This window comes from Podarcis raffonei, chromosome 3 (genome assembly GCF_027172205.1).
Source record: "Podarcis raffonei isolate rPodRaf1 chromosome 3, rPodRaf1.pri, whole genome shotgun sequence".
NCBI classification, from domain to species: domain Eukaryota; kingdom Metazoa; phylum Chordata; class Lepidosauria; order Squamata; family Lacertidae; genus Podarcis; species Podarcis raffonei.
This window is the reverse complement of record NC_070604.1, coordinates 124,292,133-124,315,187: the sequence shown is the minus strand read 5'-3', so window position 1 is coordinate 124,315,187 and position 23,055 is coordinate 124,292,133. Positions and strand designations below refer to the sequence as shown.

General features: G+C 48.1%; 2 protein-coding genes across 5 annotated transcripts in view; both read right to left on the bottom strand.

Moving 5' to 3' along the window:
- Positions 1–23,055, bottom strand: part of LOC128411538 (zinc finger protein 850-like) — a 123,407-nt gene that overhangs the window by 41,226 nt on the left and 59,126 nt on the right. The window lies entirely within an intron of this gene.
- LOC128411604 (zinc finger protein 829-like) lies at positions 686–10,495 on the bottom strand. The gene is made up of 6 exons (XM_053384042.1): positions 10,451–10,495; positions 6,227–6,731; positions 5,950–6,031; positions 5,410–5,492; positions 2,360–2,486; positions 686–1,776 (listed from the first exon to the last, which is right to left on the bottom strand). The coding sequence occupies exons 2-6, from the start codon at positions 6,686–6,688 to the stop codon at positions 686–688; spliced, it is 1,845 nt and encodes a 614-aa protein (XP_053240017.1). The 5' UTR covers positions 6,689–6,731; positions 10,451–10,495.

Here is a 23,055-nt window from a genome sequence, read left to right as displayed (position 1 = left end):
CTTCTCATGAGGTGGCCAAAGTCTTGGAGCCTCAGCTTCAGGATCTGTCCTTCCAGTGAGCACTCAGGGCTGATTTCCTTCAGAATGGAGAGGTCTGATCTTCTTGCAGTCCATGGGACTCTCAAGAGTCTCCTCAAGCAACATATTCAAAAGCATCAATTCTTCGGCGCTCAGCCTTCTTTATGGTCCAGCTTTCACTTCCATACATCACTACTGGGAAAACCAAAGCTTTTACTATACGGACCTTTGTTGGCAAGGCGATGTCTCTTCGACCATTAGACCTCCTCAATTCTATGATTCTATGGGAAACACTACGCTTGCCAGCAGCACATGTGAAAAGGATCTAAGGGTCTTAGGACACCAAAAGCTTAACGTGAGTCAACAAGGTGAGTCCGTAGCAAAATAAGCTAATGCTATTTCAGGCTATCTCAACAGACGTCTAATGTCCAGGTCATGGGAAGTAATACTATGTTCCCGTCTGCCTTGGTCAGACCACACCTGGAGTCCTGTGCTCAGTTCTGGATGTCACAATCAAAGGAGGATATTGAGAAGTTGGAATCTGTGCAGAGAAGGGTGACCAATATAATCAAGCATTTGGAAACCAAGCCTTTTAAGGAACGAGAGAAGGAGCTGGGTAGGCTTAGACTGGAAAAGAGGAGATTGAGAGGACATAGGAGACCCATCTTCAAATACCATGATTCTCCCTGCTGTGAGTTCCTTGATGGAAAGTGAGACTTTTCTCACTTGAAAAGCACTTGAAGCTCATTCCACATTCCAAGTATTGATATGGGCTCTCCTCACGGTGAACTGTTTGATGGGAAGTAAGATGTCCCTTCCGACTGAAGTTCTTTCCACATTCCAAGCACTGATATGGCTTCTCCCCTGTATGAATTCTTTGATGGGAAGTAAGACCTTGCCTGTGACTGAAGCTCTTTCCACATTCCAAGCATTGATAGAGTTTCTCCCCTGTATGAATTCTTTGATGGGAAGTGAGACCTTGCCTGTGACTGAAGCTCTTTCCACATTCCAAGCACTGATATGGTTTCTCCCCTGTATGAATTCTCTGATGGGAAGTGAGAAAGGACCTCCGATTGAAGCTCTTTCCACACGCCAAGCATTTATAGGGTTCATACCTTGTATGACTTCTTTCATGGCAAGTGAGACGTCTCTTCCTACTGAAGCTCTTCCCACATTCCAAGCACTGATGGGGTTTCTCCCCTGTATGAATTCTTTGATGGGAAGTGAGACTATTCTTGCGAGTGAAGCTCTTCCCACATTTTAAGCATTGATGGGGTTTCTCCCCAGTGTGAATTGTTTGATGGGAAGTGAGCTGGCAGCCCTTAATGAACCCCCTTCCACATTCCAAGCATTTATATGGTTTCCCCACTCTGTGAATTCTTTCATGTGAAGTAAGGGTATCCTTCCGACTAAAGCTTTTTCCACATTCCAAGCACTTATAGGGTTTCTCCCCTGTATGAATTCTTTTATGGAAAGTGAGACTATTCTTGCAAGTGAAGCTCTTCCCACATTTCAAACACTGATGGGGTTTCTCCCTGCTGTGAGTTCTTTTAGGGAAAGTGAGAAATGTCTTCTGACGAAACGTCTTACCATCTTCCAAGTACCGATAACGATTTTTCCCAATAGGATATATTTTATGGGAAGTAGAATGGGAGCTCAGACTATAACTCTCTCCACACTCCAAATATTTATACAACTTCCCCACTGTGTGAATGTTGTCACGGTTTCCCTTGTTCATAATTTCCAATCCATCTCCACCTGCATCAAAGACAGAAACACATTAGAGCCTTAGGAAGAAAGAGCCCCAAATTATGGAAGTCTGCTAATGAATGTTTGTGATCGATGAAGAACGGAAGGGTGTTAGATCTGAGGTCTTACTACAGGGTTCACTGCCTTTGTTGACTGTCAATGACACACAGATTGATGGGAACCTGAGATTCAAACAGCCTGGCATCTTCCGGAAAAGATCTTGTTTGGCCTAATCATGGAATCTCCTCCATCTGCAAGGCCAGTTGTCTCTTTGGTCAACCAGAAAGCAACAGAAGCAAAAACAGAAAACCACACAGAAGCCGCTACTCCTGCCAACACATGGAAGGTTACATTCAAGAAGGTCTGGGCAGCTCAGACCAGCCTGGTCATGGTTTAAAAAGGCATATGTGGGGCAAGAATATTCGCAGACAGAACTGTAGATTCAAGGTGAGCTGTGGGGAATGAGAATCCCAGATGCTGTCAAGCGCCATCAAAATATTGCAGGATTCTCACAGGTGTAGGTAGGGGTGTGTGTGTGTGTGTGTGTGTGTGTATTTCAAAACATATATTACAGTCCAGCAGGAATCCTTACTGAGAGAGTCCACAATCCTACGATTCTCCTCCATGACTTCCTTATGCAGAGCTCTCTGGTCAGGATCCAGCAACGCCCACTCCTCCTCTGTGAAATACACAGCGACATCTTCAAAGCACAGAGGACCCTGAAGGAAAAGGAAAAAGGTCCTCTTCTGAGACAGCATAAAGATTATCTACTACACATTGCTCAGTTGTTTTCTGCCCGTTCACTGTTGTGTTGTTTTAATGGGATTATTTTGCTGCACGTTTTAGGTCTGGATGCCTATTTTAGCATTTCAGTTGATTTATTTTACTGTGCATTCTAATGATGGGTATTAATCTTTGTGTGAATGGGTGGAACTCCGCATGCTGTTCTTCAAATTATTCTGTCTGTGGAAGTATTCCTGTCTGCCAGACAGAACGATCCCTTCTCTACTCCCGCTGTGCGATGCTTGGGGGGCGATGGGACCCTCCCTCTGCCCTACAGCCAACTTCAAGGGGCTCATGGGGGCACAGAAACAGGGAGGAGGGGAATCCCCACTTCCGGGTTAGCGCCTCCGGTAATGGCTGAATTCCTCTGATCGGGAGGAATTTGCTTCGTGGAAATTAGGGTCTGGCCGCCACGGCGAAGGCGGGGACCCACAAAAAATCACAGGCGTGAGAAGCCTGTGAACCTGGGATTCGGCTGGCACCTTTTGCGCCTCCCCTACTCGCGGGGAAACCCGGTTTCAGGGATCCGGAGCGACGTGGGGTGAGCGACGCGGTGCTTCGAATTGACTGCTTCTTTCACGGAGTGAAGCCGCATTGCTGTTGCCGGAGAGCGCTGACTTTTTCCTGTGGACAATTTGATCTTAAAACAACTACCCGTGAGTAGAACGGAAAATTGGATTTTTAAACGTCTTAATTTGGAACCGAAACGGGGAGGTTTCAAACAGGAAGTCCGCCTTCCCCTTTTGTAAATAGACTGAAGCAAAGAGGCTGCAAGCTAAAGTCTTGGAAAGCCTTCCGTAAAGGATTAAACTTCCATCTGCTAAAATTATCAAACCTCCCTTGGAAGCAGGAGAAGAGGGGGGAAATTTTGGATCGTGTAAGCCTGCAGGAGAGAGTGAAGAAAGTCAAATTACCACTGCTCTGAACCTGGAAACGGGCTGCTAGTAAGACTGACGTTTTGGAAATGCTCATTGACTGTGAATAGATCTTTTGTTGACAGCTAGTTAAATAAGAGAAATACATTGTTTCCATTGTCTCCTTCTGCGTTTAGAAAGGAGTAAAAGTAACTGAAAATTGAAACTAACTTTATTGCTTGAACTGTGCTTAAAAGGATTGATACAAATAGAAATTGTTTCCCCCTAGAGGAAGCCTTTGAAATTGTTACATGAGCTGAGCTGGGGGAATTTCCAGCTGCAAGATAAAAAACTGTGAGAATCTGGGATTGACCTTGGAGCGTTAAGAATGTTGACAGAAGAAGCCTTAGTGGTTGCATTATGTAAGATAAATGATTCACTGGAACAGCTCCATAAGAAGACGGATGCCTATAAAAATTGATAACTTGGAACAAAAAGTGACTAATTTGGGACAAAAAGTGAATATTAATACAGAAACTATTCAGGAATCGATACTGGGATCTACTTTGACATGGCAAATTGTGGAGAAGGCGGGGGAGAAAGTTGTTGTTGTTGAACCTAAAGTAGCACAAGTGGAGAGGGAGAGAGCCCCAGCCTTACAGATGCAATTTGATGACTATAAGTTGATGCTTTTTATGATTGAATTTAGAGAAAGTCAGATTTTGAGGATTGGAGCCCCGCTTGGACTGGAGAAGGAAAGTTGGATAGATCCCTTCATGCAGGGATTTACTGACCTTTGGGACCTGGACTTGGGTCAGGAGGAGCCTGGAGTTGTGGGGACTGCCAGATTTGGAGGAACTTTGAAATACGTCCTGAAATATCTTTTGAATCTTAGTTTTAACTATGGAGATTTGGCTGACCTGTCGAGAAGGAATAAAAACATTGCTAGGTGGGAATTTCCCCGAGATCTATTCTTCAGCATCAAAGGAAGGAAAATAAGAACAAGATCAGGAGAAGACAAAGTAAAGTGCATGTATAAATATGAAGAAGACTTGCAGAAGGGACTTGGAAAAGAGTTAAGAGCCTCGGACAGAAGATCACCAGGTTGATGGACTATATGGAATTGACGGAAATGACTGGCAGAATCCGAGACCAGGGAGAAGAGACGGTGGAAGAATATTGGAAAAAGTTTAAAGTCTATATATGGAAATAATGTAAAATTAATGAGTGTTAGAAAAATGTTGGAATGGAATTATACGGCTTTAGTAGAAATGTTATAAGGAATTAAGCATAAATAAGTACTATAGCATTAATGGAAAATAAGGTTAAAATATGTTAAGATAACCATATGACAGAAAATAGAGAAAGATGGAAAGGATTTGCTGAAATAATTAATAGAAATGGAATACAAAAAGGGAGGTGAGAGGAGGTCGATGAAACAAGGGAATGAAAGAGAGGGTATTGAGATGGTATGATGTGTGTTTTTTGAATTGTTTTTGCTTTCGTTTTGTTTAATGTGTTAATGTTGTGTCGAGTATTGTTTATATATTGAATTGTATTGTTTTTTCTTTCTTTTGCTTTTGCTTTTTTCTTTTCTTTTCTCCTTTTTGTAAGGTTTAAAAGTAATAAATATTATTTTATAAAAAAGGTAGGAGGGGAATCCCCTTGTACAACTGATGGGGCTGCTGAGGTGAATCCTGGCCACCGTTTGCTATGGCTTCTCAACTGCTTAAAAGCCTGATTAGATTTTGGCATCTAACGATCACTATAGAAATATAACTGCAGCTAATGATAAATCATAAAAATAGTGACATTCCGAAGCCCAGTTAAGGAGAGATGGCTGTTCATTCCTGTCAGTACATAGAGTTTCTCGAATGGCATTGTCCATCTTTGTTCAGGACCGAGGCTTTGACAGAAGCCAAGAGGAGGAGAAATTCTTTCCGGCCCAGAGGCTCCCTGGCTGCCCCACTCCTCTGACTCTTTCCCCACAAAGCTTTCCCCATACCAGATCTGTTTCCACAGCTGCTGCTTCTCCTCCGTTCTCATGAAAAGATGGATGAGGAGGTCTGGGGGGCATCCATCTCTCACCTGCGAGAGACAAAGGTCAAAGGGAAGCCATCAGCTCCTGCGTCTCTCACTTCTTCAGATACACTGAAACAGAAGTCTCTTTCAGAAGCCTGTTTCAGTGTAACTGAAGAAGTGTGCATGCACATGAAAGCTCATACCAATAACAAACTTAGTTGGTCTCTAAGGTGATACTGGAAGGGATTTTTTTATTTTGTTTCAGCTACGGCAGACCAACACGGCTACCTACCTATAACTAGAGGTTCGGCACTTGGAGATAAGTGCCATAGATGTGCCATGGAAAAGGTCTTGCTTGTTGAGTGCATTTTGACATTGTACCCATTTCAAATTTTTGTTCTTCAAAATACATCTGCCCTCCTTTGGGCTCTTGGCCCCAAGTGCCTCCCCCCCAATGATGAACAGAACCCAAAGATTATTTTCAAGATCCACAGAATGAGAAGAAAGATGAGTTCCTCCTTACCCAGTGGCCTCCCTCTGGCGTCCAACGGAGTCTTTTCTGCCTCACAGGAATCCAGGCCCATTTCCGCAAAGAGATCCTTTTCCTAAAAGAGTAGCAAGGATTTAAAACAGAGAATGGGGAGAAGGATTAGAAAAGGAAAGATCGGAGCAAACACTTTAGGGGAGCAGATCTCATCCCTTGCTTCTCCAAAGAGGGCGAGCCATTAGGAGAGCATTTTGGAAGGCTCCCTGTCTTGCCTGGAGCCCCTTGGGAGTTTCCAGAGGAAAGTCTCTCTCACCTGCTGCTCTGCTTGCTTTCTCTCCTCTGCCTGACTCAGGAGGAAACCTTCAGCCAGGGCTACAGCCTGGGAACTGGTCTCTGCTCCACATTCCCTCACCCAGCTCTCCATCTCCAGCGGAAGGACAGCCAGGAACTGCTCCAAGATCACCAGGTCCAGCACCTGAGCTTTCGTATGACTTTCTGGCTTCAGCCACCGACAGTTGAGGTAGTGGAGTCGGCCGCAAGCCTCTCGGGGTCCTTTGGCCTCCTGGGAGCAGAACTGTGTCAACTGCTGGCTCTGCACCTCTGAGCAGAGGGTGTCCTCCTCACCCGGGATTTTCTGCACTGAGTTTTCCCATAATCTCCCACTGCTCCCAGTTTGGAGGGCAGGGCCTCTTCCTGCTTCAGGGCCAACTGAGTCTTGCTCATCCATCTGGGCTCTCATGAAGCCTCCAAGAGATCGGAAGGAATCCTTTTGCATTCTGCCAAGTTCTGATGGTCCGATTTAGAGGTACTAGCAAAGCCTACAAAGCAAGCATATTGGTCTGTTATCAGACTGATACTTGGTCAGGAGAAGAGAAATGTTTCCTGAGCAAGCGTGGCTGAGTCTTGCTAGGAGCCAGGGCTGGACTGCACTATATCCCTGACTGAACTTTCATCCAAGGTACTGAAGGAGCTTGGGGATGTAAGCTCAGAGCCTTCATCTAGAGCTCTGAGGATTCTTGGAGAACAGGAGAGGTTCCTGCAGACTGGAGGGGGGCAAATGTTGTCCCCATCTTCAAAAACAGGAAAAACTACCGACCGGTGAGCTTGAGATTGATACCAGGCAACCAGGGAAGGTCCTAGAACAGATAATTAAACCGTCAGTCTGTGAGGACTGAGAAAAGGATGCTGTGATTACTAAGACCCAGATGATTGGCTGGGCTGCCTTTCTTTATTAATGGCATTTCTATCCCACCTTTTTCTCCAAGGATCTCCGGGGGCATCCATGCGTCTACCCCTCCCCATGGAGTCCCCACAACAATGGGGCTCTGTTCAAGGTGCTGACATGAGGGGTTCACTTGGACCCCAATCTCTGAAGAGCCTCTGGAGCAGAGCCCACCGCTAAGCACCAACTAATATGTCGCAGACTCATTATCGTTGCCCCACCAAATTCCTACCGTTTGCCACAGGCTGTCGGGGGTGCGGGTCTTGTGTGAGGGAAAACCTAGTGATTTGCAGTCTGAGGCTGAAAGAAAGTTGGGTCAGGAGAGGCATTCTTTCAGGTAGAAGTTATTATAAAACTAAACGGAAAGATGTCACAGGCCTAAACACAGTAGTACAGGCGCAGCTTCTCTCCAAATCGGTTCTTCCACTTGAGGGAGACGTTGAGGTGTGCAAAAGAGGGGGCCAAATGCTTCCTGGCCTTGCTGCTCCTTTCCCTAGTAATGGCAGACGTTTCCGTGAAAAGCTTTGGGCGCAGCCTCATGCTTTGCCTCCAGAGAAGGGAGCTTTTCGTCCTTGACCCGGTTCTCTGAGCAATGCCACTGCAGAGGTCTTTCCAAATAAGATTACCGACCTCGGGGTCCCCTTCTCCTTCGGGAAGACCTCTCCCCTCCAGACGGGAAGGAGACCCCGGTCAGAGCATAGCTGTCAACCTTTCCTTTTTTTGCAGGAAATTCCCTTATTCCAGCGCCGCTTCCCGCTGCTATCCTGGATTGTTAGATATCCCGTCGACTGTCCCCGGGACAGGGGAGGCTGCGGATCCCTTCTTTTCCAATCTGAAAGTGGGCAGCTCTGGTTCAGAGGGTCTTCCCACGGCTTCTCCCTCTCCTGCCCCAGACTCAGCCCCCCATGTGCCGCCCGTCTGTCCATCCGTCTGCCTTCCCCAGAGGCTCCAGCGGCTCTTCCTCTGGCCAGAGACCAGCTTCTCCTCAGAGAGGCTCCATCCAGAGCCACTTCTCCTCCCTCAGTCCAGGCCTCTCCAGATCCCTCTTTCTGCTTCTATCTCTCCCAAGGAGCCCTGTCTCACTTTAAGGCCTCTTTGGGGAAACTTCGCTTTTCAGGGTTTTATTATGGCTTTATATGTGCTGGAAGCCGCCCAGAGTGGCTGAGGGAGCCCAGCCGGATGGGAGGGGTATAAATGATAAAATCATCATCATCATCATCATCAATAATTTGCTCTTTTCCCTTTTCTGCCCTGACTAAAAACTCCCTCAGAAACGGCTCCTTTTCTTTTCCCGCCCAAAGTGCTGGCTCCGCCCCCTTTGACTGGCTGGGCAGCCAATCAGAGAGAGAGAGGGGGGCTCCGGCCCCTGGTGGCCTTTCGGAGGAACTGCACCCCCACTCCGGCCTGGCTCTGCTGTCAATCACAGGCTCCTCCCGCCTTCACCCAGAGACTTCAGATGGAAGAGGAGGAAAATGACTCTCGAGGAGGCTGAATCCCAGCCCAGCCAGAGGCGCTCCTGACCTGGCGCATGGGGGGTCACAGGGACCGCTCTGACTCACTTCTGTCCTCCTTCCTCTTTGTTCCTGGTTTGGTTTAAACCCATTCACGAACCAAGAGCCCGCATCCTGAGCCCAGGCTGCGGACATCTCTGCACATTTTGTGATGTACACATGAAACAAGAAGACAGCCTATTTATTTGGGCCTATTATTCCTAAGATCCTTGTTTCTAAAGGCAACCTTGTTTAGGGAAGTTTTGAATCACTAATGTTTTAAAGTATTTTTAATCTTTTGTTGGAAGCCGCCCAGAGTGGCTGGGGAAACCCAGCCAGGTGGGTATAACTAATAAATTATTATTATTATTATAAAAGCCAATAAGAAGACCCCGGACCCGTGGTGCATCTGCCAAGCAGGACCAGAGCCCTTTCCAGAGCTACGGCTTCCTCCCCAGAATCCTGGGAACCGTAGTTTGTTCAGGATGCGGTGAGTGGATAGGAGAGCGCTCTGTCCCGCAATTCCTAGAGTGGTTTAACAACCCAGCCTCCTTGCCAGGGGACTTGGGGAATTTGGCGCTGTGGGTAAAACCTCAGTGCCTAGGACTTGCCGATCATCAGGTCGGCGGTTCGAATCCCCACAGCGGGGTGCGCTCCCGCTGCTCGGTCCCAGCGCCTGCCAACCTAGCAGTTCGAAAGCACCCCCGGGTGCAAGTAGATAAATAGGGACCGCTTACTAGCGGGAAGGTAAACGGCGTTTCCGTGGGCTGCGCTGGCTCGCCAGATGCAGCTTGTCACGCTGGCCACGTGACCCGGAAGTGTCTTCGGACAGCGCTGGCCCCCGGCCTCTTAAGCGAGATGGGCACGAAACCCCAGAGTCGGACACGACTGGCCCGTACGGGCAGGGGTACCTTTACCTTTTAGCTTGAGCAGAGGGGGCTGTTGAGAGAGGGTCTACCACTTACTCTCAGCACGTGGAGGGGGCTGCCTCTTTCACCCCACTCGCACCCTGGGATTTATTTATTACACGTACAGACCACTTTCATCTTCCCAGGATCTCAAGGTGGAATACATGATTCTCCTCCTCCCTATTTCACCCGCACAACAACCCTGTGAGGAAGGCGAGGCGAAGAGATGGTGACTGACCCAAGGTCACCCAGGGGGCTTCATGGCTGAGTGGCGAACCGAACCCTGTCTCAGTCCGGCACTCTAACCATTAGACCACACTGCCCCTCCTTCCCACCATGGCCTCTCCTCTTGGATGGCAAGACCTCCTGAGCCACCCTCCTGGAGAAAGGAGATTCCGACTAAACAGTTGGAAAAAGCTAAGAGCTGTTGGGCCCTGTCACCCCCAGGAGAGATGGCGGCCTCTCCTTCCTTGGAGGTTTCTGAGCAGAAGGTGGAGGGCCGCCTGCAATGGGGAACTGAGCTGAGATTCCTGCATTGCAGGGCTGGACTAGATGTCCTTTGGCTCCCTTCCAAGTCCCCAAGGCTTCCTCCTCAGTCTGGGGGATGCAGATCTGCGATTTAGGTCTGGGCTGCAGTTTTCCGTTTCATTGCGGAGCTGGAAGGGGACCCGCGGGGTCCTCAGTCCAGCATCTGGACCAGCCTTTCTCCAGCTGGGGGTCCCCAGATGTGGCTGGACTACAACTCCCATCACCCCCCGCTAGCCAGGCCAGGGCTCAGGGATGATGGGAGTTGGAGTCCAACACCATCTGGGGACCCCCAGCTGGAGAAACCCCTCGCTCCCCCCTTTGCAAAGCCCTGCCTGCCCCTCCCTGCAGGAGCCCCCCCTAGAGGACCCGAGGGGGGAGAGGAGACTCACCGGAGGAGGCAAGAGGGGCCAGGGAGGGGCTCCGGAAGACCCGCCTCCGCCGTTTCCCGTCCTCTCTAGGAGGGCGGCTCAGCTGCTCTTAACCCTTGCCTAGCCGGGCGCGCCCAGCTGGTCTCCTTTGGGGGGAGCCTGGGGGCCGGAGGGGGAAAGAGGAGCCCCCTGCCCCCCCGGGATGGGCAGGGAAAAGGCAGGGCGGGGGGGGGGCCTGGAGGGGGGGCACTTTCTGGCCTCTTGGGCCAGGGCTCAAGTCAGGCAGGGCCAGAGCTGTCAAGGGACCAGCAGCCTCCCCTGTCCCGGGGACAGTCGACGGGATGTCTAACAATCTGGGAGAGCAGTGGGAGGCTCCATGCAGGACTCCTCAGAAACCAGGGAGAGCTCCGAGGAAGGTGCATCGCGCCAAAGGGACCCATCCGGCCCAGGATCCTGCGCCCACAGTGGCACCCAGGCGCCCCCAAGCAGGAGGAGAGCGCCTTTTGCCCTCTAAGGTAGACTGGCTCTGTCCATGGAGGCTCCATGCAGGAAGAGCTCCGAGGAAGGTGCATCGCGCCAAAGGGACCCATCCGGCCCAGGATCCTGTGCCCACAGTGGCACCCAGGCGCCCCAAGCAGGAGGAGAGCGCCTTTGGCCCGCTAAGGTAGACTGGCTCTGGCCCTGGAGGCTCCATGCAGGACTCATCAGAAACCAGGAAGAGCCCTGGGGCAGGTGCATCGCGCTAAAGGGGACCCATCCGGCCCAGGATCCTGCGCCCACAGTGGCACCCAGGCGCCCCAAGCAGGAGGAGAGCGCCTTTGGCCCGCTAAGGTAGACTGGCTCTGGCCCTGGAGGCTCCATGCAGGACTCATCAGAAACCAGGAAGAGCCCTGGGGCAGGTGCATCGCGCTAAAGGGGACCCATCCGGCCCAGGATCCTGCGCCCACAGTGGCACCCAGGCGCCCCAAGCAGGAGGAGAGCGCCTTTGGCCCGCTAAGGTAGACTGGCTCTGGCCCTGGAGGCTCCATGCAGGACTCATCAGAAACCAGGAAGAGCCCTGGGGCAGGTGCATCGCGCTAAAGGGGACCCATCCGGCCCAGGATCCTGCGCCCACAGTGGCACCCAGGCGCCCCAAGCAGGAGGAGAGCGCCTTTGGCCCGCTAAGGTAGACTGGCTCTGGCCCTGGAGGCTCCGTGCAGGAAGAGCCCCAAGGCAGCTGCATGGAGCCAGAGGGGGCCCATCCGGCCCAGGATCCTGTGCCCACAGTGGCACCCAGGCGCCCCAAGCAGGAGGAGAGCGCCTTTGGCCCGCTAAGGTAGACTGGCTCTGGCCCTGGAGGCTCCGTGCAGGAAGAGCCCCAAGGCAGCTGCATGGAGCCAGAGGGGGCCCATCCGGCCCAGGATCCTGTGCCCACAGTGGCACCCAGGCGCCCCAAGCAGGAGGAGAGCGCCTTTTGCCCGCCAAGGTAGACTGGCTCTGGCCCTGGAGGCTCCATGCAGGACTCCTCAGAAACTAGGAAGAGCCCTGGGGCAGCTGCATCGCGCCAAAGGGGACCCATCCGGCCCAGGATCCTGCCATAGCTGTCAACTTTCAGACTTGAAAAGAAGGGATCAGCAGCCTCACCTGTCCCAGGGACAGTCAACGGGATATCTAACAATCCGGGATAGCAGCGTGAAATGATGCTGGAATAAGGGAATTTGCCCCCAAAAAAGGGAAGGTCGTGGGGCGCAGGGGGTTCTGTGGTCTATAAGCCACTGAGACTTGGGCTGCCCAGCGGAAGGTCTGTGCTTCCAACCCCCAGGACTGAGCTCCCCTTCCTCTGTCCCAGCTCCTGCCAACCTAGCAGTTCAAAAGCACACCAGCGCAAGTAGAGAAATAGGTACCACTGTGGTGTTTCTGTGCGCTCTGGCAGTTGTCACGGTGTCCCGTTGCACCAGAAGCGGTTCAGTCCTGCCGCCTAAAGCTGTCTGCGGACCAACATGGGCTCCCTCAGCCTGAAGCGAGATGGGCTCTGCACCCCACTCGCCTTTGACGGGACCTGACCTTCCAGGGGTCCTTACCTCACCCAACAGAGGAAGGGAAGGTTCACGTGTCGGACTGAGCAGGAAAAGGGGGGCTGCCTTGGCCTCCCCTTCCCCTTTAGAGCAAGCGCCTCTGGGGCGCAAGAGGGGGGTGCTGGGTCTGCTACTGCCGCTCTCGCTACCCCTCTCCAACTTCAGCAGGAGCTGTTTATCCAGAGGGGGAAAGAATCCTGGGAGGAGACATTCGACTTCTTTATTAAATTTATATACCGCCCTATGCCCACAGGCTTTCAGGGCAATTCACAAAATAAAAACAGGATATAAAACTGCAGAATATCCAAAATAAAAACAACAACCACCTGATAAACCCACCCCCCAAACACATTTTAAAAGGGCATAGGATGCCAATCAAATCAAAGGCCTGGTTAAAAAGGAACATTTTTGCCCAGCGCCTAAAGGTGTATATCGAAGGCGCTTGGGGGAACCTCCCTGGGGAGAGCATTCTTCACATGGGGAGCCACTGCAGTGAAGGCCCCGTTCCTGCCACCCTCCGGACCTCTCAAAGAGGAGGGACACGAAGAAGGGCCTCAGAAGATGATCTCAGGGTCCGGGGAGGTTCATATGGAGAGAGGCGGTCCTTGAGGAATTGCGGTCCTGAGCTGTTTAAGGCTTAATAGGTCAAAACCAGCACACTGAATTGGCAGCCAGACCAGGATTGGTGCAATATACTCAAACTGTCTTGCTCCGGTGAGCAACCTGGCTGCTGAATTCTGCACCAGCTGCAGTTTCCGAACCGTCTTCAGAGGCAGCCCAACGTAGAACGCATTGCAGTAATCTAACCTTGAGGTTGCCAGAGCATAGACAACAGTAGTTAGCTGATCCCTGTCCAGACTGGGGCGTAGTTGGGCCACCAGCCGAAGCTGATGGAAGGCACTCTGGGCCACGGAGGCCACCTGAGCCTTGAGCGACAGGAAAGGATCCAGGAAGACCCCCAAGCTATGAAGCTGCTCCTTCAGAGGAAGTGTAACCCCATCAAGAGCAGGCCATCTCCCTAGAATGGTATACTAAAAATGATGAAGTTAAATCAGTGATGGGCAAGAGACTTTGGTTATAATATACAATTTTTATCATGGGAAAAGTTATGGAATGAGGATATGAAGTTTACGGCTTACTGTTCCGTTGAAATGTGTACAAAAAATGGAAAAGGGGGGAAACCACCAAAGAGGAATTCAAACAAATAGCCAGCACGTGTAGACACAAAGTCAGAAAAGTCAGAAAAGCTAAAGCACAGAATGAACTCAGGCTTGCTAGAGAGGTTAAAAGCAACAAAAAAGGCTTTTATGGGTATGTTCGTAGCAAAAGGAAGAACAAAGAAACAGTGGGGTCACTCAGAGGAGAAGATGGTGAAATGCAAACAGGGGACACAGAAAGGGCTGAACTCCTCAATGCCTTCTTTGCCTCAGTCTTCTCCGATAAAGAAAACATTGCCCGACCTGAAGAATTTGGAGCAAATGATTCAGCAGAGGAAACACAGCCCAGAATAACTAAGGAGATAGTACAAGAATACTTGGCTAGTCTAGATGTATTCAAGTCTCCAGGGCCAGATGAACTGCATCCAAGAGTATTAAGAGAACTGGCAGATGTGATCTCAGAACCACTGGCAGTCATCTTTGAGAATTCCTGGAGAACAGGCGAAGTCCCGGCAGACTGGAGGAGGGCAAATGTTGTCCCTATTTTCAAAAAGGGGAAAAGAGAGGACCCAAATAATTACCGCCCAGTCAGTCTGACATCAATACCAGGGAAGATTCTGGAGCAGATCATTAAGCAAACAGTCTGTGAGCACCTTTTTTTTTATAAAAGATATTTATTAAAATTTTCAATTTTTTATGCAAACAAAAAACAAACAAAAAAATTAAAAAGACATATAGTTCATAATACTTAATTTTCAATAACATATTTCTCTGACCTCCTCATACCTCCCCTTCTTGTATTCCATTTCAAATTATTTGTTCAGCAAATCCTTAACTCAAAGCATTACAGCTTATAAAAACACCTTACTTTCTATCCAACATCTTAAATTATTATAACCTTAAATTTTTACTTATAAAGAACCATTTTTTCATATTCCTTTATACCATTACAGCTAGAAACCACTCAATTTCAATCCAGCATCATTCAACATTCCTTAATTTTACAATATTTCTGTAAGTAGTCCTTAAATTTTTTCCAATCTTCTTCTGCTGACTCTTCTCCCTGGTCACGGATTCTGCCAGTCATTTCTGCCAGTCCCATACAGTCAATCAGTTTCATCTGCCATTCTTCCAGAGTGGGTAGATCTTGCGTCTTCCAATACTTTGCGATGAGTATTCTTGCTGCTGTTGTAGCATACAGAAAGAAAGTTCTATCCTTCTTTGGCACCAATTGGCTGACCATGCCCAGGAGAAAGGCCTCTGGTTTCTTTAAGAAGGTATATTTAAATACCTTTTTCAACTCATTATATATCATTTCCCAGAAAGCCTTACAGTCTGTGAGCACCTAGAAAGGAATGCTGTGATCACCAATAGTCAGCATGGATTTCTGAAAAATAAGTCATGTCAGACTAACCTGATCTCGTTTTTTGACAGAATTACAAGCCTGGTAGATGAAGGGAACGCAGTGGGTGTAGTCTACCTTGATTTCAGCAAGGCATTTGACAAGGTGCCCCATGATATTCTTGTAAAGAAGCTGGTAAAATGTGGTCTTGACTATGCTACCACTCAGTGGATTTGTAACTGGCTGACTGACCGAACCCAAAGGGTGCTCATCAATGGTTCCTCTTCATCCTGGAGAAGAGTGACTAGTGGGGTGCCACAGGGTTCTGTCTTGGGCCCGGTCTTATTCAACATCTTTATCAACGACTTGGATGATGGATTCAAGGGCATCCTGATCAAATTTGCAGATGACACCAAACTGGGAGGGGTGGCTAACACCTCAGAGGACAGGATCACACTTCAAAACGACCTTGACAGATTGGAGAACTGGGCCAAAACAAACAAGATGAATTTTAACAGGGAGAAATGTAAAGTATTGCACTTGGGCAAAAAAGTGAGAGGCACAAATACAAGATGGGTGACACCTGGCTTGAGAGCAGTACATGTGGAAAGGATCTAGGAGTCTTGGTTGACCACAAACTTGACATGAGCCAACAGTGTGACGCGGCAGCTAAAAAAGCCAATGCAATTCTGGGCTGCATCAATAGGAGTATAGCATCTAGATCAAGGGAAGTAATAGTGCCACTGTATTCTGCTCTGGTCAGACCTCACCTGGAGTACTGTGTCCAGTTCTGGGCACCACAGTTCAAGAAGGACATTGACAAACTGGAACGTGTCCAGAGGAGGGCAACCAAAATGGTCAAAAGCCTGGAAACGATGCCTTATGAGGAACGGCTAAGGGAGCTGGGCATGTTTAGCCTGGAGAAGAGGAGGTTAAGGGGTGATATGATAGCCATGTTCAAATATATAAAAGGATGTCACATAGAGGAGGGAGAAAGGTTGTTTTCTGCTGCTCCAGAGAAGCGGACACGGAGCAATGGATCCAAACTACAAGAAAGAAGATTCCACCTAAACATTAGGAAGAACTTCCTGACAGTAAGAGCTGTTCGACAGTGGAATTTGCTGCCAAGGAGTGTGGTGGAGTCTCCTTCTTTGGAGGTCTTTAAGCAGAGGCTTGACAACCATATGTCAGGAGTGCTCTGGTGGTGTTTCCTGCTTGGCAGGGGGTTGGACTCGATGGCCCTTGTGGTCTCTTCCAACTCTATGATTCTATGATTCTATGAAAGAAACCTATATGAAAATGATGTACTGTTGGTACCTAACACTGAGTAAAATTGCACAAATGTATAGAACCAGCTCAAATTTGTGCTGGAACTGTAAAAGGAAAGAAGGTACCTTTTATCATATGTGGTGGTCCTGTGGAGTGGTAAAAGCATTCTGGGAAATGATATATACTGAATTAAAGAAAGCATTTAAGAAAACTTTTGTCATCATCATCATCATCAATTTTAATTTGTATACACTAACTGCCTGAATCTTAACTGGACTGAGTTTCAGTTTGACATTGAGTTTCAGACATCCACTCCGCCTTCCTCCCAGGGAAGGCAAAAAGAGCAGAGACTGCTATAGACTACTAAAAATGCTGAAAAACGGAGGGACACATTCCATGCTGGATGCCATCAGACAGTTGACTCATGTTCAGCTTGTGGTCCACTAAGACCATTAGACCTCTGCAATTCTATGATTCTATGTATCATTCATAGAATCATAGATTTAAGGAAGTATTTTGAGGCAGAGTGTTGGTGCTGGATAAAAAAATGGATATTATTAAAAGATAATGAAGTCCTAACATTAGAGGGCTGGGACAAAATATATGGATGGCACGGCTACTTATTCTATGACAAAAAAGAACAACACAAAAAATTTACAAACCACATAGTAAGAAAGGCTCTATTGGATGTCTGGGAAAGAACAAAAGGAAAAATTATTGAGAAAACTCCCCAATGGGTTTCGCCAGTGGAGGCAACTACAACATTAAAGAGTAATGCAAAAGAGACTTGGCCAACATGTAGGGAAATATTAGAGGAAGCCGATGGAAATATTAAATTAAAAACTTACAAACAATTACAAACATTTAGAATAAATTGGTTACAATATTATCAATTAAAAGCAACTTATGAAAAAGACATAAAAAGGGGGGGATTTGAAAATAAAACCTCAAAATTAGAAAAGGAAATACTACAGAGCGATCAAAAAAATACTTGCAAAAATGTATAGACTATTAATGAAAACCACCCTAGAACAAGAGACGAAAGGGGAAAACATGTTAAAATGGGAGCACGATTTGGGATATGAGATAGATCTGGAAAGATGGAAAACTTTTCGGGAGGAAAATGTAAATTTTACTGCTTGTGATTTATTAAGGGAGAATTTCAGAAAAATGCACCACAGATGGTACCTAACCCCTGACAGATTGTCAAAAATAAATAAAAGGAACAACGACAAATGTTGGAAATGTAACAGAACAAAAGGTACATTATATCACATGTGGTGGACTTGCCCAAAGATTAAAATCTTTTGGGACATGATCCATGACAAAATAAAAAAATTGATAAGGACATCACATAAAAAAAAGGCAGAGGCATATTTATTAGGAATCTTAGATAAAGATATCCCCAAAGAGAAAATTAACTTATTTCTATACGCGACAACAGCGGCAAGAATTTTGATTGCTAGCTATTGGAAAGAGGAAAGCATCCCAACAAAAAGAGAATGGTTGGGGAAACTTTGCGAGTACCTGGAATTAGCAAAATTGACAGATATAATAAGGAGAAAATCCAAAACTATGGTTATGAAGCAATGGGAGTGTTTAAATGATTATTTACAAAATCAGGGCTCAACTACAAAAATCTGGTTGTGTTTAGAATAATCTTGTGCGTAATATAAAAAAAGATACAAAGTGAGACATTAAGGAAACCCAAAGGGAAAAAATGAAGAACAGAGGCTCTGAAGAACGGATTATTAAAAACACGTGAGGTAAACGGTGGAAGTCGTTTTTTTCTTTTCTTTTTTTTCTTTTTTCTTTCAAAAGAAACAATTTCTTTAAGGTAGATAAGGACAAGACGAAATTATACAATTGAATGTAAATATAGATGGGAAATGGCTATGTATTGTGAGTACTTATCTACTTTAAAAAAAATTTCATATATGTCAGGGAACTGACATCGGAGCCAGAAGTGGAGGCAAGGCTCCCAAGCGATGCCGGAGAAAGGCCCAGCAGGGAGAGAGGGAACTCATCAGCTGGGAAAGGAAATCAGCGTAACACCAGGGAGAAAGGGGGGTGGATGGGGGAATCGGAGAGGGGGCTCCAGGACTCTTCGCCGGAGACCAGCGGGGAGAGCACAGGTCCTCCGCTACCCACACCCACCCTGTGCAGAAGACTTCCGCGCAGGGAAAGTAGACGTAGACTTGGTGTCAAAGAACTTCTTTGCTGGAAGAAGTTCAAGAAACGCCCCCTGACGGATTCTGCTAGCGACTGAAACAGCCACAAAGTGAAGGGCTGTCCAGCCAGGAAAAGGTTTAACCAGGCAACCTAGCCAGGAGTGGCGGCAACTTACGCACGAGCAACCCCATATAACCATTACAGCAATCCGTCAGTCCCTGACGTTGCTTGTGCACAGCGACAGGCAGGCAGCACCATGAGCCAAACCGGAGGAGCCGGCGCCACGGAGCAAGCAGCTGGAGTGCAAAATCTGGTGGAGAGGAACCGAGATTTGGAACAGCATGTGGCTCTGCTGACGGCGCGGCTGGACGAAAGGCGGAATCAGGATGCACAGGTCAGACCCACCCCCGTCGCAAGGAAGGTACCGGGACTGGTGCACAAGTTTGGGGGGAAGCCCCAGGACTATAACGCGTTCCGAACGGAAATAGAGTACGCTTTGGAACTGCAGCATAATGACTTTGCTGATGATGGGGAAAGGGTAGCCTATATTGTCGGGCATCTACAGGATGGGGCCCGGGAATGGATCAGGCCCCTAATGGCGATGCAAAATACTGCCTTGAAGGACCTTAGGAAATTTTTTGGAGCGATGGATGCAATGTATTCCAGTGAAGTGGAGCGAAATGTGACTCGACGGGAATTGATGGGGTGCAAGCAGGGGAGCCAATCAGTTAGAGACTGCTGGTCGCGTTTTGCGATGCTGATCCACCGGCTCGGGTGGGATCTGGACTCTGAACCCATTCAAATGTTGTTTGAGGAGGGGTTGTCCCCAACGGTGAAGGACGAGCTTTCCCGCGCGCCCCGCCCGCAGTCGATGGATCAGCTGACCAAGGCTGTGCTTGCGATAGGAGTAAGACAGGAAGCACGGGCTCAGGAGAAGCGCGAAGGGAGAGGGGAACGTTGCCATGACTACCGCATTCCTGAAATGCCGAGGCAGCCTTCCCAGCCGGCTGAGCCAATGGAAATAGATGGCGCGCGTGCGCGAGGTTTCAAACTCCAGTGAAGGTCGCAAGAAGGAGGGAAAGGATTGGAAAACCACCAAGAAGTGTTTCCTCTGCCAATGGCCAGGACATTTTGCCAGGGTCTGCCCTCAAAGAAAGGCATGGCAAGGGATGGTGGGAGACGCTGGCTGTGAGGAGGAGGGGGAAAAGGGGCAGGTGCAGGGAAACGTCAACGCTTGGCTGCCAATCAGCGGGCACAGCAGCCAGGCCAGCAACCAATAGAAGTGCCCCAGCCAGACCCTCCCAGGGCAGCTATAGCCATAGAAGTGGTGCTAGAACTCCCGAATGGGCACCCAGTTAAGGTGAAGGGGCTGCTGGATTCAGGCAGCTCCTGCAATTTCTTCAGCAAGAACTTCGCTCTGGAGCACCAACTCCACCTGCTGCCCCTGGATTTTCCCTTGCAAGTGACCACCATCGATGGCAGAGAACTTCTGGGAGGGGAAGTGACGCACCAGACCCCACCAATGAGAATGAGGGTTTCCAGGCACACGGAGACCATTGCCTTTCACGAAGCCACACTGGCAGGACCCCCAATAATATTAGGGATGAGCTGGCTGGCACGACATGATCCAGTAGTGGCATGGCATCAGCGGACGGTCACCTTTGGGTCAGCTCACTGCTTGGAACACTGTCTAGGGGGGGAAACCCAAGGATGACCGTGGCCAGGGTGGCTGGGATGGCGGTGGAGCCAAAAGGGGAGGTACCACCACAATATGCTGACCTGCAGGAGGTCTTCAGCGAGAAGGAGGCGGATAGACTACCCCCCCATAGGCCCTTTGACTGCCAAATCAACTTACTCCCAGGGGCTCAGCTCCCGGTGGGTAAACTGTATGCCATGTCGGACCGGGAAATGCAGGAGTTGCGGGAATTTATAGACAAGAACCTGAAAAGAGGTTTCATAAGATAATCAAAGGCGGTGGGGGGCAGTCCGGTGTTCTTTGTGGACAAAAAAGATACTAATCAGCCCAGGCTCGTTGTGGACTACCGGGCCGTCAACCTGGTGTCAGAACCCGTGACCTTCCCAATGCCCAGGATTGACGACATTTTAACACGGGTAAGGCAGGGGAAAATTTTTACCAAGCTGGACCTAAGGGAAGCATACAATTTGATTAGGATGAGGGAGGGGGACGAATGGAAAACCACCATGTTCACCCCCCTGGGGGCCTTTGAGTACTTAGTTATGCCATTTGGATTACAGTCGGGCTCTGCCTGTTTTCAAGCTTTCATGCACCACGTGTTGGGGCCCCTGCTGTACAAGAACTGCGTAGCCTTTTTGGACGACGTCTTAATCTATTCGGACAATGGGGAACAGGGGACTTCCGGGTTAGCGCCAGCGCTGAATGGCGGATTTCTCCCGGAGCTCCGGGAGAGATCTGCTTCGCGGGTTCGGGTCTTGTTGCTCACGGCGGAGCAAAGACCCTCAAAAGTCACAGGCGCGTAGCCTGTGAACCGGAGACTCGGCGGGCACCTTTGCCCCCCCCCGACGTTGTGAAATAGCCTTTTTAAAGGCTATAGATCAGCGGAGGGGTGCGTGGAGCGGTGCTGAGAGTCGCTTTCACCCAGCCTGCGAAGCGAAGCCGCGTCGCCATCAGCGGAGAGCGCTGACTTCTTCCGATGATTTTGGATTAAAAGAGAGCAACTTTCCGTGAGTAGGATTGAGTTTGCATTACAAATTGGACGTTAAAATTAATGAATCTGGGCACCGAGAGGATAAGCACTAAAAAGGAAGTCTGCTTACCGTCCTGCAGCAAGATTAAAGCGAAAGACAGTGAAGCTGTAACTTTTGACAGGAGCTTTTATGAGCTAAGAAACCCAACACCAAGCAAAGAACTCCCCCCCAAAAGGCAGGGGAGGGGGGGAAGAAGGCTTTAAAGGGATTTCCTGCCTAATCTAAAGGAGATCGAACTGATTACCGCTGCTTATCTACCTGGGGGTCGGACTGCCGGAGGAAAGACACCGGCTAAGGACGGTTGCTACAAATAAGGCTAGAAGTAACTGACATATAGACTTTGGTTACTCTCAACTTGAAACATCGTATTTGGCTACATAGTAAGTCATTTGCAGGACACTTTTAATTTGGATCTTTCACAAAGTAAGGGACTTGGAGGGCTTTTGCTTTTTGAAAGTGTGGGAACAATTTAAATTTCAGAAACTGATTTTGCGCCCTCTAGAGGACCTGGTCAGCTTCAGGAACTAAGTGGAATTTAAAACCTGAGAACTTTTTATTGTTGACAGTTTAAGACTGTGGGAATGACCTTGAACGAAAGACTTTGTTATGGCAGATGGTAAACAGAAAGAAGACCCACAAGAAACAACTTTGAGATCTGGTAGACAATACAAAGTGGACTCTTCTATGCAAAGAAGGGCCTCTGTATCAGGGGCCCCGGGAACTGCAGCTGCAACAAAGGCAAGAGTGAAAACAATGTCTTCAGAAGATGCGTTCACAAAGGCCTTGGGAAAAATAAGTGATTCTTTAGAGGAATTAAAGAAGCAAGGTGCTGAAACAAATAAGAAAATTGAAGAAATCTCTGGGAAAATTGATCTGAATACAAAAAGTATAACTGACCTTGGAAATAAAGTGAACTCTAATGCAGAGGCAATTGGGAAACTATTGGAAGATTCATCTACAACGCGAAAGATAGCCGAAGAAGCTAAGGAAATTGCTACTGCTGTTGAAGGGAAACTTCCACCAGTGTACAGGAAATTGGATGAGTATGATCTGACACTTTCAATGCAGGATATGCAACGCAAGGAGAAAAACCTAAGGATTAGACTTGTGCCGGAAAAAGAAGGAGACAACTTGGTGGATTATTTGACAAAAGAGTTTTCTGACTTTTGGAAGCAAGATTTGAAAGAAGAAGAGCTCAAAATTGAGAGTGCATTTAGGTTGGGAACAAGGCAGAAGAAGAATAGACCCAGAGACTGCTTGATAACTCTAAGATCCAAAGAAGAGAGGGACAAAATATTGAACCTGCATTATCAAACAACTCTTCGGATTGAGGATTCTTATATTGAGATTTTTAAAGACATCCCTAAAAGTATCTTGGATGCAAGAGGCCCTTATAAGGATTTGGTGACACTACTGAAGAGGAACTACATACCATTCAGGTGGGAGTTTCCCCAAGGCTTGTCTTTTAAATATAAAGGCAAGAAAAGAAGAATAAAAACAGTGAGCGATAAAGACAAGTTCTTGGGAGAACACGAAGAAGACCTACAGAAAGAGACCCATCCAGGAGAAGGACATCCTTCAAGATTGGACAAAGACACAGAACCACCGACAAAGGACGAACAACAATTGGGAGCTGTAGGAGGAATTAAATAACCCCATCATGGCTTTGCAACTTCTAACTTGGAATTGTAATGGTCTAAACAACCCCCGAAAAAGAAAAAATATATTTCATGCTTTAAAGAAAGATCATTTGGACTTGATTTGTTTACAAGAGACCCATGTAACAAGAGCACATAGAAAATTGTTAACAAATAAGAGACTGGGACAAGAATTTATATCTTCAGATAAAGTAAAAAAGAGAGGAGTGGTGATCTACGTAAAGGAAAATTTGCAGCCGAAACAAAT

Excerpts from the sequence above, each read along its gene's own strand:
- LOC128411604 (XM_053384042.1), bottom strand. The coding sequence starts at position 6,688 with ATGCAAAAGGATTCCTTCCGATCTCTTGGAGGCTTCATGAGAGCCCAG. Across the intron at positions 6,032-6,226 it reads GAAAGCAAGCAGAGCAGCAG|GAAAAGGATCTCTTTGCGGA; the intron begins GTGAGAGAGACT and ends CTACTCTTTTAG. Across the intron at positions 1,777-2,359 it reads TAGGATTGTGGACTCTCTCA|GTGGAGATGGATTGGAAATT; the intron begins GTAAGGATTCCT and ends TCTTTGATGCAG.